Source organism: Anarhichas minor, unplaced genomic scaffold (assembly GCF_050575085.1).
Source record: "Anarhichas minor isolate MPS153535 unplaced genomic scaffold, ASM5057508v1 ptg000017l, whole genome shotgun sequence".
Lineage (NCBI taxonomy): Eukaryota > Metazoa > Chordata > Actinopteri > Perciformes > Anarhichadidae > Anarhichas > Anarhichas minor.
The window spans coordinates 5,158,596-5,176,300 of NW_027466463.1; the positions used below are offsets into that span (position 1 = coordinate 5,158,596).

The following is a 17,705-nucleotide window of genomic DNA, read 5'->3' on the forward strand; positions in this document are numbered from 1 at the left end:
GTATGTTTGGTTCTGACATGACATAAAAATAACAAGTAAATACATGATGTATATAACTAGGTTGCAAATTAACCAACAACATCAAATATCAGATGAAATAAACTGCATTAAATACATCTGTATCGATAACTTGGATAATTAACAAAGACACAGGTAAATATAACTAAATATATGGTTTAAATACACTTATACTGTCATCTAGTGGTAGAAATGGTGAATACTTTTACTCTGCGTCTACCTTTACAGGCTGATGTGCTCTGCCTTCACGCAAGGAACGGAATATCAGTGCCAACAGCAACAACTCTGCACACACAAATTGTCTTTGATTAAACTATATTACGAACTGTATTGCATCAAACAATGCACTGATTAATAGAAAAGTTAAGTATTGCTGTATGGTACATGAATATTAAACCACCTGTAGTCACATACTGTTCCTGACATACTCCAATCTACCCATATGTATCTATTTATATTCATTAATTTATTTGTATTCTAATGTTACCCGCGTCGAAAGGAGTCAGCTGAGGTGGTTCGGGCATCTAATTAGGATGCCTCCTGGACGCCTCCCACTGGAGGTTTTCCAGGCACGTCCAACTGGGAAGAGACCCCGGGGAAGACCCAGAACACGCTGGAGAGATTATATCTCCCAGCTGGCCTGGGAACGCCTCGGGATCCCCCAGAATGAGCTGGAACATGTTGCCGGTGAGAGGGAAGTCTGGGTCACCTGTCTTTCTTTGTGTCTCTCTTCAAAAGAAAAAACCTAAAGAGGAATTTACAAAAACTATCAAAAAAACATCAAAACGTCCACGGATCTACTCTAGTTCTGTTGAGGCCATTAAACTGAGGAGGCCATTCATTCATTTCGATTGCAGAGTCCACTGTTTTGTTTCTGTGTGGGTTGATGACCTCCATTCCGGATTGACCAATTGCATGAAAGTAGGTTACACTTGCACATGCGCAGAGGCAGCAGAGTATTTTGTTGATATCCTGCTTGGTAGTATTCATTTAGACTTTGGTATTTCAAAACCAGAATTTATCCCCATCGTAGGGGTTTTATTTGCACTGGGCAACACAGTTACCTAGAACGTTATCTATATGAAGGGCTGATGGAAGACACAAGGGATTTGGTAAGTGAATTTGAAACATTTTACGGCCGCGAGCCTCCGATTACAGAGGATTTGCTGCTAGTAGGCTAGCGCTACTCCTTTGTTGTTATCTGTTTGGTAGCTAGCTAGTGGGTCAGCCAGCGTTATTATCAGCAAGCTCACCCAAAAATAAACAAGTATAGAAATAAAGTAGCATCACACTTGTTTTAACAACATATGTGTAGGAGTAGGTTTGCTACCCAAATTAAAATTGTGGTTTGCATTTATGGATATAAACTGGGAAAACAGGTTTCCGCTAGCTAGCTGCGCTAACGCTAGTTAGCATTAGGAGCTATTTGCAATAAGGCCTCCCCTAATTCCAGCGTATGTATTAGCTAGCTTTTCTATTTTGTACGGCTTACATTCAGTGTAGTATGTCTTTCCTGGCTGGTGCATTGTTTTATTTCTTTTAGAATTATTTCTGGCTCTGGCAAAATGATTTTTGTTAGCGCCGACAGATGGGATGCAATGCTCAGAGGAGGAAGTAGACCGGCCGGCTGTGTCAAAATAAACACTTTAGCACACTGTTCCGGATCATGTAACGTTATATTTAATGCGCAAGGCGTAATGCATTTTCAGATTTTCACGGCAGTCATTACAAGCAGATTTTGCATTACAACATCTTCTTTTAATTGTTTTTTTTATTAATATTAATTTCTCATTGGCTTCCACAGCCAGCTTCCCAGGTCACATTCCAAAGCAGATGAGATTTTAATGAGACTGTAAAATATCGTCAAGGTAAAAACTGTGCATGTACAATAGTTACCGGTACTGGATAAACATGACAAAAAGCCACTGGTCCCTGCCCTCTAATGCAAATATGTGTTGGTTTCCTTTGAGCTTTATGATACAAAAGTGAATATATTTGGGCTTTGCACGTTTTTTGGGCCTAACAGCTTTCAATGTTGGGAAAACTGTGATGGACATTCTCACCATTTTCTGACATTTTATTGACCCAAACTACATCAGAACGTAATCACAAAATTAATTGTTGAACATAATGGTTAGTTGCTGCCTTAAAATATTACATTCAAATTTGAACGTCTTTTTGTAATTTACTTGGTTGTAAAGGCGGAACGCACCCCACGTTCAGAGCGCAAGCGGAGAGACTCCTTCGGGATGTTTGATGGCTATGACAGCTGCAGCGAGGAGTCTACCAGCAGCTCCAGCTCAGAAGACAGCGAGGATGAGGTGGTGCCTTCCATCCCTGCAACCCTGCCCATCATCAAGAACAATGGCCAAGTCTACACTTACCCTGACGGCAAGGCTGGAATGGGTCAGTGCATGGAAATATGTCTGGAACTTGTGCTTTGAAATATGTTATTATTACATTTTGCCAGCATGTTGTAATCTGAGATGATTTTAACAGAATACATGTGTCTGTTTTGTGGTCTCTGTTTCACAGCCACTTGCGAGATGTGTGGGATGGTTGGAGTGCGAGATGCCTTTTACTCAAAAACCAAGCGCTTCTGCAGTGTGTCCTGTTCTCGGAGTTATTCCTCAAATTCCAAAAAGGCCAGCATCTTGGCAAGACTCCAGGTAAGTGCATTGTTAGGCCTCCTACAACAACTTCAGATTAAACTAATATTATTGCACTAATATTGATATCTGCTTTGACTTTGCAAGGGCAAACCACCAACAAAAAAGGCGAAAGTCTTACAGAAACAGCCTCTTATGGCAAAGTTGGCTGCTTACGCTCAGTACCAAGCAAGTCAGCAGAACCAGGCCAAATCAAAAGCCGGTATGTTACCAAAAAGCAGTAGATACGATTAATAGTGTAACAGTGCTGCTCTGTTGAGATGTCCTCCAGCTTTACACTGTCTCTTGTTTTCTGTCAGTGGTCCCTGCAGAGAGCTTTGACTGGGGTCGGTATATCTGTAGCAATAACACGATCGGAGCTCCAGTCAGCTGTTTCAAGCATGTGAGTAAAAGCTGGACTTCAGTAGGTAGCGACCCCCAATTTCTGTCTTTCGTGATTTTAAAACTCACTGCTTCCTCCGTGTTTCAGGCCCCTATGGGGACATGCTGGGGAGACGTAGAAGAAGGAGTGAGGATTGAAGTGACCAACTCCGATACCAACCTCTCCACTAAGGTGTACTGGATAGCAGAAATCATCAAGCTAGCTGGTAAGACTACACTTCCTCAGATAGCTAAAGGAAATTTGGTCAAAGGATAAATCTACTCTAAAAGTATCAATTAGTATTAGTATTTTCTACTTTTTTTTTTTGTTTAGAATTAAAATTTTCATTCCTATGTATGAAAGGTGGGACTAGCTGATTTGGTCAAAATCGGTATCTTCCAATATGAATATGCTGTATATGACAATATGGCAAATGTACACAAAATCACATGTAAAGGAATCACATTGAGGTTCAATACAGTGACACAATGCACATCAGTGGGGCACAGCTCAGACAGAAGTCGGTGAATTACTTTGACGATTTTCAACCGGCTTTGTATCGTTGCATTGTGGGTGGTACGAGCAGCTGATCTAATTAAGTAAAACTCCGCTGCAGCTCAACAAGGGAAAACGTTTTTTATAAAAGGACTCGCTTCTGAAGATCCACTCACTTTGTCTCAGACATCTGGAGGCTTATTTTCACTGACTTTGGATTCTGTCAGTCATCTCGTACAGTGTTTGGTGCTAGTGAGGGATCACTTCATGGCCAGTAATATCGAGCGGAGAAATTACAGCAACCAATAATATTTTCAATGTACTTATGGCATATGAGTATTGTATTTTATAAGCTTCACATTTTTTCACGTCTTATCTCCTGCTTGGGACAACGATGATGTAAATCGATAAACATATGTCGTGTCATTATGACACGATACCGATGAACGTCAACGATCATTAAGCGTCAACTCTGTTAAACCTAACTATACATGCTAACATGCACGTCATGCACACAAGCACAACTGTATCAAAACAAATGCACTCATTCTGACAAAGTATGTTGACAACCACGATAACAACTTACAGTCCACAAGCCATGTTGTTGACACATCTTTGTATTGAGTTCCAGTGTTAATCGTCCTGTCACTGAATTTTTCATCAGCAGATTGAGTGAAATGTTTTATTATCCTTAAGACTTCTCGTCCATAGTTACTTAAAAGTTGAGTTTCACATGCTCAATGACATGACACCTACAGTTCCATGACAACGACAACAGAGGAAACATCATCTGATGATGGAGACCATGTGGTCGGGTTGAAAGTCTAGAAGAAGCAAGCTAGTGGACCCTGATTGGGAGTCGGTTTGATGACTGCTGTTTGTTTCCACGGTTGCACCGTGTTTTGTGTGTCGTGCAGGGTTCAAGGCTCTGCTGCGGTACGAGGGCTTTGACAACGACACCAGCAAGGACTTCTGGTGTGACCTCTGCGTGCCTGAAGTGCACCCGGTGGGATGGTGCGCCTCGAGCGGCAAACCCCTCGTACCTCCAAAAAGTGAGTCGCGTGCCAAACGTGTGCACAGTCTTGTTCTTGAATGCCCGTGTCCTCGGGGGGGGGTTGGTGGCAAATGTTACTGTTCATTCTTGTGACCTCCCTTCCAGGCATACAGCATAAGTACTCTAACTGGAAAGCCTTTCTTGTGAAGCGTCTCACTGGAGCTAAAACACTGCCACCCGACTTTAATGCCAAGGTGAGACCCAATATATGCCTCATCATTTTGATGATGGTGTAGTTTTCTTTCTGTTTTTGATGGCCAGGGCCAATATCTTTCAAATCAGAGCCAGCTGGTAGCGAATCTGTTTTCTGTTGTTTTATCATCTCTAAACTTGATAAAGATTTGACAGAAGCGCATATTGCTGACCCTAATTGTTCATTTGTGTCGGACTTGAAATTCCTCTCAAAAGCACTCGACAAAACGAAACATTTTAAATCCTCTGGTTTTGCCTTTGTTGAAACCATGCATGACTTTTTTCCATAGGTACACGAGAACTTGCAGTTCCCCTTTAAGAAGCTGATGCGGGTCGAGGTGGTGGACAAGAACTACCTGTGCCGGACACGAGTGGCACTGGTGGAGCAGGTAACCGGGGGTCGCCTCAGGCTGGTCTACGAGGAGAGCCAGGACGGGTCGGACGACTTCTGGTGCCACATGTACAGCCCCCTCATTCATAATATAGGCTGGTCACGCAGCATCGGACACCGCTTCAAACGATCTGGTGAGTGTGGGGACAAAAACCCAGTAACACTTTAAAGGTCCAGTATGTGAGATTTAGTGACACTAGTGGTGAGCTTCCCGATATGCTGGTCTTTAATAATGTAGATATAAATGGCTTATTCTAAGCTAACAATAACAGAACGATTCTTAGTTTCAGGTGATTATGCATTAATGAAAACACAGTTATGCATATTATATTATATTTCTGCCAATAAATCCCCCTAAATGTTACACACTGTTCCTTTAAGAAGTAGTGCTGTGTGTATAAAAGCTATTTCCATTTCATGTTTTTCTTTAATATAAGCAGTGGGATAAATGCTGGGATTATATGTACAATGTGTACTATCTGTATTGTTTTTGACATTTGTTTATGTGTTTCTATCTTTTGCTATTTGTGGGACTTTAATGTGTGGATCGCTCTGCATGCAACACGTTAAATAACAAGAAAAACGTAATAATGCTCGTGAGGTTCTATATTTTTGTTATTGTCAACAAATCCCATAAACCAAAACCAACAATGTGTTAATCTGTCTGTTTATATTTTGAAAGGGTAATCTTCTACCTGGACCCTATTTTCCCATATTTATTGTCTAAGTGACTGACATATTTATGGAGACTGCTGCAGACACCTAACAGGCTGCAGTGTAATCGCTCGGGGCGACTCCGTCAGTATTCGTCCACTACAGGTGCTGGTTTTTGCCACTGACAGGCTCAGATTTTCTTATGAGTCCGACAACGTTCTAGAAGGAACTTTTTCCCTCTATGCTCATATTAATTCCAATCATCATTTATTTTCTCATCAAAGTGTGTTCGTTGAAGTCCTGCTTCTACTGTCTGTATTCTATTTCACGCTCACGGAGCTGCTTTGTTAGCTTGTATATATTGCTGAAGCATCTTGAAGTCCTTTTGCTCTGTCAATTTATTTTTCAGATGTTTCAAAGAAAATTGAGGGTCAAGCTGATGCTCCCGCACTGTTCTTCCAGAAGGTAAAGCAAAACCAGTTCATTTTATTTTTCTGCTATCCTAATAGCCTCTCCTAAGAAGTAATCTTACAGCAGTGGTTTGAATTGAGTCGCAGGTATGTAATTTCCTGTCATTGTCACACCTGCAGCTTGTTCCAAGTCACAGTGAGTCAGGGCAATGGCCAACCATAAGCGGTCACGGGTGTGGGTACACTTTTCAAAAATGTGTAATGCAAAATGTAAAGCTGGCCCGGGCAACACATCTCACATGTGCTTCCTGTGAGACGGTGACGGTGACGGTAAATAGTTGTTTGACGGAGATGTTTCTCAGCAATATAAAGTAGAGATTAGAGAATGGAATTCATGATCTGTTTAACTTCCTAACACTAGCTCGAAGCAGCTCACGTTACATCCAGGGTAGGAAATTTACATATTTTTTTGGGGGCAATTTTTGCCCCCACTGACTGAAATCCAGGGGCATTTTCAAAAAATTGGGGGCACTTTTTGAAACTTGTGAAATAACATTTAACCTTTGTTCAAAATAATAAATATGCTTATTTAGGCTTACAATATTTGAACAATTGTCATCAAATGGCAATAATAAGACTATTAGGCAGTAGTCTACAGATTCAAAGTGTTTTCTTAGATTTTTTTTAACAAAAAACAAACTGACAATCAGACAATCATATTCAATTTTATTCTTATTTCTTTGTGGTTATTTATTGTTATTAAATGTTTTAAACAACTATTAACAATTATTAAGTCAACGATGCCTTGATTGCATATACATCAGTCATTGTATGGAATTATTGAGAAAAAATATTTTTGTAGCACCTCAAATATTGTGATATTACCCATTTTTGTCCTGAACTTATGCATTAGCCATTGTGTGGAATCTTTGAGAAAAACATTTTTATAGCACCTTAAAAATTTAAAAAATGTGCCATTTGAAGGTACAAATTCAGTTCAGAGTTTTTACTTAGTAAAATATCTTAATTGACTGTCAGTCAGGTATTATTCATTTCCAGCAACCCTCAAATCAAAGAATAAAGACACTTTACGCACAATTTAGGTGTATTTTCCCTTTAACTCACGAGATGCAGGTAGCATGTTTTATACTTAATGTGAACATAATTCATTTAATCTGATTTCCATTATGCAATATGTATACTTTGTTGGCATCTTATTCTGAAAACCGGATGTTCGTCTGTAGAAACCGGATGTTGTCTCACGTTAATCTTTCCGTTAACTTTCCAAGTCCTTCGCTCGCTCCCGATCTGTGCCGTTTGAATGAGTTTACCGTGAATTTCAACATATAGGTGCACTCAAATTTAAGTGTCTGCTGAGTTGACTGCAGTCACAGGTCTGATTAAGAAGCGCTCCATTTTTTGTATTCGTTTAGAAAGTTCGGGGGCATTTTTTGCCCCTCTCCTAGTGATATCAGGGGCAAAATGATATTTCTTAGGGGCAGTTTTGCCCTTTGCCCTCGTGTATTTCCGACGCTGGTTACATCATTAAAATGACTAATGCCAAGCTTCCATAAGAGAAACCAGAGTGGGTGATTGTTGAGAGACTAACTGAGACAGTTTTGATGAGTTTTATTTTGTCTGTCCAGTTTCAATGATTGTTTTACAATAATCAGCGAGGTTCATTTTTTTTTTAATAGGCCTACATTTTTCCTTTTGGAAAAGTAGGTTTGGATTTATCGGGCAAGTCAAACATCTCCACTGAAAAAGCTTGATGTCAAACCCTGCTATGCATGATAAATGAACCAGTCCAAAAACTCACCTAAAACATTCTTGAAAAGACCATTTGACTTTTTAAATGATAATTTGTCACTTGAACGCTAAAACTTCATTTTATTTATGCAATTAAAACTGCTCTCTGAAAGAAGCTAGTGAGGTTTCATGTTCACCACAGGCTCATCATTTTCACTGAAATGTCTCTTTCATGTCCTCACCAATCAGGTACCAACATCACCCAAAGTCCAACCACATTCACTGGTAATATGTAACTGTTTAACAGTAATGACAGTGTGGAGACATTGTGGAGCACAACGCAGAACAAAATAACACCTGTAACAATGCGGGAAGTTCCAGGAACACACAAAAGCGAGACATGAGTCCCGCATACCTCATGTAATGCAATCACTTTGAGCCTGTATTTCAAAATAAGAGCCCACTATTATTCATGATGACATCCACATATAATGGATGAGAACCAGCAGGATTATTTTAGCCTGGATTAGTTAAACAGTCAACAGAGCACTGGTATTCAACAGACGCTGTGTGTTGCTTTTCATTCCCATGTGCAGGTGATGACATTGATGCATCTATGTGACCGGTCTCCACAAACCCTTAAAAACCTAAGACTTGTCCAACTGATGTCACTATTATGGCATTCTAATACAATGCCTGACTCAATCGTATTTCAAATAATAATCCCCAATGTGTATTTCTTCCATCTGAATGTGTATCAGGTGAAAGACGTGGACCAGACTGGGGATTGGTTCAAAGATGGGATGAAATTAGAAGCCATTGACCCCCTCAACCTCTCAGCTATATGTGTAGCCACTGTAAGAAAGGTAAGTGGGTTTTTCTGGAGTCTGCATTGATGTTGAGATGAAATGCTGTGGGTGAGGGGGAAACAACTTGCCTGGTCCAGGCTGACTTCAGCCGTTTTGGTCTTGTGTAGGTGTTGGCAGACGGGTACCTCATGATCGGGATTGATGGTTCGGAGGCAGTGGATGGATCAGACTGGTTCTGCTACCACGGCACCTCCCCGTCCATCTACCCCGTCGGCTTCTGTGAAATCAACAACATTGAACTCACGCCCCCTAGAGGTACTGTACACTCGCGTCCTTGTTTCGTTGAGCCCTTCATCATAAATTTGATCCCATTGAGTGGACTACAGAGGTATGGAAGATTTAAAATGCCTAAATACAAACAAACAAAGAAATATAGTTAAATTGTTCGATTTTCATCTTATGTATGCATTTACTGTGTCGTGTCGAAAAAACAAAATTATTATTTAGATGTCTAGGGATGCACTTTTTCAGCCCCCAATACTGATACCTGCGTTTTTTGGGTATCTGTCGATAGCGAGATACATTTACTGAAAAGATATTTTTCAAATTCTTCGGTATGATGCCTTTGGAGATGCTCGGTGAAGTTGGTTGTGTTATATCTTGCAGCGCTACCGCCACCCCCTGAAACATCGGCAAACTTGTTGCGGTAGCACGTCTGAAATACCGCCTGAAGCGTTGGTTGTTATTGCCCTCAGATATGCGGTCTACCGGCGGCCTGCTTCCACATGACACAGTACGCGCATATATAATCGGATGTAAACATTTAATTTAATTGAATAGATCGACCCTATTGTCACCGACACCCAGTCCCACTGTTTGAGCTATTAGCAATGTTTGACTGATCCAAAGCACTGGCATTAGTTTCTCATGAGAAGGTGCTCTGGGAGCTTTTTCTCTTTCACAGTACACTCTCACAGCAGATGTGTTGATCTCAATCACACATGTAATTAAATGTCCACTTAATAGGATGTCCCTCCGGCTGGTTAGCTACAGGACCGTTTGACCGTGAAAGACTGTCATGGCTGCATCCAGCTGTGTCGGTGATGAAAAGCTGACTCCTCCCAGCTATGTTTTGGATAGTTGATTGTTTTTCATGGACGATGTGTCTCCATCTCTAAAACGAACATATTCTCTTGCACCTCCTGATGAAAACTGACTAAAAAGTTTTATTTAGGTACTTCAAATCTTCCATACATAGCCTCTATACTATGCCATATTTGAATACCTTATCTCGTTAGGTGAAGTTTATGGTTAGAAGTAGTTTGATAACATCTTCTTGCATATGATTTCTTAATGTTCTGGTCTCAACACTGACTCTGTTCCCTAGGGTACACTAAACTGCCATTTAAATGGTTTGACTACCTCAGAGAAACAGGTTCAATAGCTGCTCCTGTCAAGCTCTTTAACAAGGTAGGCTGGTTTCTCCACTGTGTTTGTGTTGAGATCTTGTCTTTCAGTTTCATTGTCTTCTGGTTTCATTTTTCTGGTTGTTTAATAGAACAGGGTTTCATAGCACTCCGCCTCCCAACAGAAAGCAGCAGGTAAACGGAGCACCGCTGTGATTAGTTGCAGAAAGCATGAAAACTCCAAAACCTTCAACACATTATTCTTTCTGGCGAAAGGTTTAGAACATTTGGGCTAACCGTTTGCGGTCCAGATGGACAGCTGATTTTCCGACATAGCAAACATGTGGGATTCATATTTGACCGTTTTCAATTTAATTCTCCCCACAGAAATAATCTCAAATATATAATATAACACAACAATATCAGCTTTTAGTCCAAAATAAATCATTCTACTGTTACTTTAAGTTATCAATTTGATTTTCTATAATATATTAATCTATTTGATCTTCAATAATTTAATGACTATTACTGTGAGTTTGATGTTCAGGTCCAGATGTATTGGATTCATAGAGGCTATTTAGGTAGGCCCATCTGTCTGTCGGCTTTTTGATGGATTTATTGATCGACCTCTAGTTTTTAATTGTTAATTGTTTGTGGATGTTTTAACCTCTGGGCTTTTTTGGGATGAACCGCATGCAGCCATATTTGAGATGTAGCAGCGTTGTCGACTCTTCTTCTTCCGCCTCAGCACCATGTTCTCCTCAGTATGGAGCAAGTTAGAGTCTCTGTGAGCAGATTTTAAAATGCATTAAAAACCAATGGCCTCTTTTAGGAAAATACATTCAAAAATGACAGAGCCACTCGCATGAATTGGAAAATCGATGTCGGTGAAAATGGTCTTTTAAAGGTACCACTTGCTGGCCTTTGTTTGGCTGAAAGCCTCCCTTTCATACACAGCCTCGTATCTGTTGCCCGTGGGATTCAGGAGTTGTCGGTGCTTCTCCTCTGTTTGCAGGAACATGTACTCACCAGTAGCTTACTGCTCACTAACGTCTGTGCTTCGATTTCATGTAAATCTCTTAGGAGATTCCCAATCACGGCTTCCGTCAAGGCATGAAGCTGGAGGCCGTTGATCTGATGGAGCCGCGGCTGGTGTGTGTTGCCACGGTGACGAGGATTGTGCACCGGCTACTGAGGATCCACTTTGACGGCTGGGAGGACGAGTACGACCAGTGGGTGGACTGCGAGTCACCTGACCTCTACCCCGTGGGCTGGTGTCAGCTGACGGGCTACCAGCTCCAACCCCCCGCCTCACAGAGTAAGAGCGGGATGCATCTCAGCCACTGTGTCAACTTTACACACAATATGTAATCCTCTACATGTTAGATAGTAGAATTTATTTCAGGTAACACTTCATGATGGAAACGTTCTGTATGTTTTCCATGTCCACCTTGTGTTTGACAAGTTTTCTGCAGTAATTGCAATGGCAATTTTTTTCTGTAACTTTTCTGTTATGCTTCCAACATGGTAGTCCGGATTGAATTCTGTCACATTAAGAGAAGTCAAGTTTACTCAAGGTTACATACGCAGTGAGTCATTTGTTGTCCTTTAGCTACACACAAGACAAAAAGGTTTTTAATTTTTATTTGATGTGTAGAAATATAAATGAGGTTTATTAAATATGTGCAAAAGGGATCTGAACATTGGATAAAACCAGGTTCAGAGAAGGTGTTGTGTGTGTCAGGGCTACTGAGTAGAAGAAACGGCTAATTTTGAGGAAAAGGCCTTTTATGCTGGCCTGCTAGCCCGGGGCAAGTAAACTGTGTGTTCGGGCAAGTAGAATGCAGTTGACTGATCGGAGCGAGTGAGATGATGCTAATGCTAATGCTACACTGTGAACAACAAATCTGTTGAAACTGGCAAGAGCAGAGCTCGTTAATGAATGCTGTTAGCAGCTGCTTGGCTAACAGCATAGCAATATTTGGAACAGCGAACTAAATCTGACACGTATGAAATATTGTAATTATGCACGCTGTTCTGTCGACAGCACGTGGTCTCTGTAGCAAAGCCCTGCTTATAACGGAGCTAACGGCTAACATCAGAGAAGGTTGCATGAGTTACACTCTGGAGCTGTTATTAGAGAGGGAATAACTTCCTAGCTCTAAGCAGCGTAGAATACATTCAAACTTCTAACGCCCCCAAAAATGTTTAATCAAAGCAAATATTAAAATTAAAATCCAATCATTTATTTCCTAATAATTAGAATTATACATGACAATAACAAAGTAAAATGATCCTTTTTTGTTGACTTGAATGTATTTATATTTTTAATTTTTCCTTGAATCAAGCCACAGAGATAAGTGCTTTGTAAACGTTGGAATAGAGCTGTTGGGTTATTAGGGTAAATAAGAGCTGCTGTGAGATGACTGAAGCAATGTTCCACACTCTATTTCTGAGGACGTTGAATATGAACATGGTGGAATAACTTTTGAATAGAATGTAGCTTCAGAAGATGAAAACACATATTTCATTTTTAGCGGTCACATATTATTCCATATTGCGTATGTCTTGATCCTTTTTAGTTTAGTTTCCATTTTATAATATTTGATACACTCCCGTAACATTTCTACTCATCATTTTGTAATCTTTTCCTTTCATATACTTCTGGATACATTTTAATAATGCGTATCTTTTCGGCATTTTCTCGATGAAGGCCTCGTCTCACACTACTCAAGGTATGCGCTGATTTGATACCTGTAGCAGCTGTGTTCACTGTGGATGGGTGGTGTCATTGCAGACATGTGACGCCCTTAATAAGCCAGTATCGGCGTCGATGCCGATCCCGCATATCGGATCGATGCATCCGTACTTGTAGGTTGTACTAGAACTCCTACAATCGATATTGCTACACGTTTGATACCATTTGCTTTCGTGGTCTGCGCTCCACCTCACTATCCCTCCAATGTCCCGTAGTTTACTGTCTGGTGCTCTTTTATTTTTCAGGTAACAGAGAAATGCCTCAATCTGTACCCAAGCAGAAGAAAAAGGCCCAGCAGTACAAAGGCCAAAAGAAAAGTGAGTAATCCGTCTTGTACTGTAGATTTATTTCACTCCACATCTTCCGTTGACGTCTCCTCTTCCTCTTCCTCTTCCTCTTCCTGTGACTGGCTCCACTTGAGCTAGAAGCTGCTGTCAGACTGCTCGGTGTCACGTTACTGCTGGCTGGTGTAGAAAGACGAACGTCCTGTCCTTTCCCTTCTTGACTGGAATAGTTATTAACACACATATACCTGCATGCTTGTTGGGGGTATGAGATACTTCCGGTATTGTCAGAGCACAAGGCCGGGTGTCGCACCCCCATTAGGACCACATTGTTCTAAATTGGTACACTTTATTTTGCTGAACACAAGCAGTTTATATGGAAGTCTATGGTTGCAAATATGAAAATACACTTAAACTTAAAAACAAAAATGCTGTGCATGTATATATGTGTGAGTGTTATTTCCCATTGGTCTCCTGTGAACTGAAGTGATACTACTCATTCTGGTAGAATGTAACCCCTGTGTGTAATAAGCCCCCTGGTAGCTTACCCGAGTCCGGCTTGGTGTTTTTAGAGAGGAAGCTTCCAGTTGGTCGACGGCCCTTCAGTCAGGCAGGCAGGAGACGGAGCAGCTTCTCCGGGGACGAAGAGCAGAGCCCGCCCCCTTACCCCGCCCAGGGGCCCTCCCGGCCCCGACCCCGAACCCACCTCCACCAAACCCACAAATCAGGTAACGTCGACACTAACTCTAAAAAACACAACCAGCGCGGCAGAAGACGTCCTCTTGAGTCCCGCCCACAGGGCCTCGCTGTGGAGCTGGAGGCTGCTGATGCGGCATGTTCTTAAATCAACCTCACTGTTGTTCTCACATGAATGTTTTCTCATGTCAGTGAAGGTTTGTCATAAGGCACGTTTGTCTCATTTGATCTTCTTCTCTTTTTTTTTTTAAACCAGCTATCTTGACACTCATAATGCATGTGAAGTTAACATCAACTCCTGGAATCCAAGACACACAATCCTCCATTATTTAACTTTTAATTGCATGAACACAGCCGGCTCATCTCTGTCTCTCCTCTGTCTCGCTGTCTCTCTCTGTCTCTCTCCTCTCTGTCTCTGTCTGTAGAGTCTCTCCTGCGGATGAAGGAGGAGACACCAGAGGTGGATGAGTTCACCTTCTCACAGGGCACCTCCGACCAGGAGAGCAACGGCTCGGGCAGCTACTACATCAAACAGGAGCCCTGATGTCGGGACGGAGAGGGACAAAAAGACACAAAAAGACACGCCTCTGGGGAAACAACCCCCCAGCAAGGATCAGGAACACGGAGTCAAACTACTTCGAATCACACTCAGACCAACGCCGCCGGCCTTCCATGGAGTACAGTACAGGAGATGTCGAGGTCAGCTTCAAGCTTCTGGAAAAAAAAAAAGGTCCTGAAGGGATCACTCCTCTGAACAGTTTCTGTAACCTTGTAGCCGTGTGTGCACGGAATCACTCACAAAAACACCTGGGTCACACATGTTTGGGCATTCTCTTTTCGTACCACCCTCGGATGGTGCGACATCGTTCTCTCCTCTCCTGTCTGAATCATCCAATCAGACGAGAGGTATTCGTATGGATGGAAAACCACAGGAGTGGGAGTCCAGCCCTCCCTGCCTCTGCCACGATCTGGGCTATACACAGAGACCTGTAGAAACTGTGAGAAACCATCTGAGCCAGGTGTTTCCCTTCTTTTGTTGTTTTCAGGTGGGAGAGTCCGCCGCTGACCGGCCTGAGGAGAGCCCCGAGGCTGGCAGGAAGAGGAACACAGTTGTGGATATTTTGATTATTTTCTTCTGAACAATATTGCCAGCTGGACTTATACTTTGTTAATAGTACTTGAAGTTTTTTTTTTTCTTTTTTTTTTTTTTCTTTCTTATTTTGTAATGATTTGAGTTGTTTCTGTCTTAATGTGCTTATTTTGCATTTTTTGTTTTTTGGTGGCTGTGTGGGAAACTTGATGTGCGTTGTTTTCATAAAGGTGATTATATTCATATAGTATGTGGAGACCTGTTCAAATAGAACCACAGAGTATACATATAGAGGACTGTGATCTCAGTACAGTGCTGCTCAGCATTACTGATATTGCTCTTATTATTTTTAAGTTTCATATTGTTTCTTCCGATATTTGCCAGACCATTTCCACAGCAGCAGTCGTTCCTGATTCACTCATTACAGAACCCAAACTCTGACTCAAGACCGAGACCTTGTGAGGTTTCTATTGTAGCACCAATAATGTTCTAGTAGATTAGAATGGACGTAGTGCAGCTTTGAATTTAGTTACAGAACTCCTCTCCCACAATCCTTTGGGCTGTACATTTGTACTTCACTCAGCCTTTCCTTCACCGTCGGGCTGGTAACCCTGCCTGTAGATGACTTTGGATCACATTAGCTCAGAGAGGCTTAAATCGGTGCACACTAATGAGGTCACCGGGTTGGGTGTGTTTGATAGCTGTCGTGTGGAGTTCTTTGTAGGGACCTAATCACAGTAAGCCTAACTCACACAGGACCGCTGACTCATGAGCCCATTCAAAGTCCTCACTGGTTCTGTAATGTTGAACAGAAACGATGAAGCTGTGGAGATTAAAGCTTTTTACCATTTAAAAAAAACAAACATAAAAATTCACTTAATGAGAAACAATTTGCCTCGTGTGACCGTAAGAGAGCTGCAGGGTATGTTGTATAACAGAGAAACCTTACTGGTATGATCGGGTACACTCTGACACGTTGTCGCTGTCCAGCCCCAGAACATGTACTTCCACTTGCACCGTGTGGATGCATGTGTGACGACGCAGCGGACCGATGTGGGCCTGTGTGTCCTCTGAACCGGGCTGCAGGTGCTCCTGTTGTGTTCATGTCTGCTGTATTTAAACCCAGAGGAGGACCGAGCTGAACGTTCCATCTGGAAGTCCTCCTCACTGATCTGGAGTCTGCCGTCACACTTGGACACTCATTCAGTAAGAAGTTATAGTCACTTAATGCCTGTTAGAAAAGTAAATATGAATAGTTTATTTTTCTCTTTAGAAGATATGTATTAACAACTACAGTGGGAAAGAAAGAATGTTACATTTCTACTTCCTTATTCTGTCTGTAAATTATGAATTGCAAATTGCTTACAAGGCAGATATGATTTTGAACCCACACAGAGGCTCTGTGTCTGTGGATGGACTATATAATATTTAAGTAGCACACTGTTATTCTGTTTGCTTATCATTTAAAGATGTATAAGCGAAGAAGTAATCTTGAGATTTATTTTTTCTATTGGTAATGTATTAATTGAATATAATTGAACACTGAATATGTGGCACAGTCGAGACTCCATACATCAGCAGCTGTAGCATCAGTCCTTGGTTTCTGTGTGAACACAACAGGTTGGACTCATCAAGCAGTTTTGTTTTCCAAATGCGAAAAGAAACGAATATGTTCAATATTTTATTCGGGTAATATGCAAAGCTTTCATGTTTTTTTTGTTTTTATTATTGCGTAGGTTGTTCTCATGTCAGAGCCATATGTATGCAAGCTAGTTTATGATTCACCTGAGCCACACAATAACAGCTTTGTTGTTAATAATGAAACATGAACAATGCACTGCTTTTCCAATATCCTCTGAGGGCAGCGTTCACACAACACGACAGGATCTAAGGGTGGCAGAAATACACAGATTCTATATATAAATATATATTCTTCAGGACGATGATGGTATTGACTTTCACATCCTGATGAGTCATAGCTCCACGCTTGGCCGTGGAGAAGACTCCTTTCATTCTCCTTGGAGCTAGATCTTTGAGCTGTTTATCTACTACCTCCTGATGCTAGCCACGTTTAGCTACAACCACAGCGTGAAACCGACTATGGCAGTGTGTTAGCATATGCAAATGAAAGGGATTTACATAAAAATGATCCTCTTGAAGACTAGACACCAAACATGGAAGAATGGTATCACAGCACACGAGCTAGTCTTCTAATTAGAATGATATGCAATAATAACAGATCCCATATTTTGCTGTGTTAAATAAATCTTATAGCACCCTCAAATGTCATGATCACTACATTAATATAATTAACAGATGAGATGATTTAACAGAATGCTATTGTATAACTGTGATACTCGGTGTACGGCTAAAGGCCGTACTGAAACGCAGAGCAGATTTCCACTTCTCAGTGACGGTAAAGATCCATCATTTCTCTTTCTACCAGTAAGGTTCATGATTAGATTCTCAGGAAGTTTGTTTCTTTTTCTTTTGGGATGTAAGGGTCGTAACTACAAGTGTGAATCAGCTGGGTTCCATCATGTTCATCTCTGTGGAAGCCAATGAGTGGCGCGGTAACGACTAACCTGTGAATCAGTGAAGTAGCGCCTGTAGAGTGTGATCACTCCGTTACATCGTGCTTTAAGTACCACGCAGTTTACAGCCGCCCA

General features: G+C 41.4%; 1 protein-coding gene across 2 annotated transcripts; it reads left to right on the top strand.

The window, feature by feature from the left end:
• Positions 1-972: 972 nt before the first annotated feature.
• On the top strand, positions 973-14,871 carry mbtd1 (mbt domain containing 1). 2 transcript variants are annotated; one of them, XM_076093081.1, is made up of 18 exons: positions 988-1,130; positions 1,823-1,886; positions 2,220-2,424; positions 2,554-2,687; positions 2,775-2,889; positions 2,987-3,069; positions 3,157-3,274; positions 4,461-4,595; positions 4,703-4,791; positions 5,080-5,314; positions 6,244-6,299; positions 8,755-8,859; positions 8,970-9,117; positions 10,190-10,272; positions 11,292-11,526; positions 13,212-13,283; positions 13,823-13,978; positions 14,372-14,871. In XM_076093081.1, the coding sequence occupies exons 3-18, from the start codon at positions 2,268-2,270 to the stop codon at positions 14,488-14,490; spliced, it is 2,040 nt and encodes a 679-aa protein (XP_075949196.1). In that variant the 5' UTR covers positions 988-1,130; positions 1,823-1,886; positions 2,220-2,267; the 3' UTR covers positions 14,491-14,871. The 2 variants fall into 2 exon arrangements, with proteins under 2 accessions (XP_075949194.1, XP_075949196.1); XM_076093079.1 differs by lacking the exon at positions 1,823-1,886 and having other exon boundaries at positions 973-1,130.
• The last annotated feature ends 2,834 nt before the right edge of the window (positions 14,872-17,705 follow it).

Bases quoted from the DNA above. Each gene is read 5' to 3' on its own strand.
- mbtd1 (XM_076093079.1), top strand. From the start codon at position 1,110: ATGGAAGACACAAGGGATTTG. The intron at 3,275-4,460 runs GTAAGACTACAC...TGTGTCGTGCAG, and splicing joins AGAAATCATCAAGCTAGCTG to GGTTCAAGGCTCTGCTGCGG. The intron at 8,860-8,969 runs GTAAGTGGGTTT...GGTCTTGTGTAG, and splicing joins GTGTAGCCACTGTAAGAAAG to GTGTTGGCAGACGGGTACCT.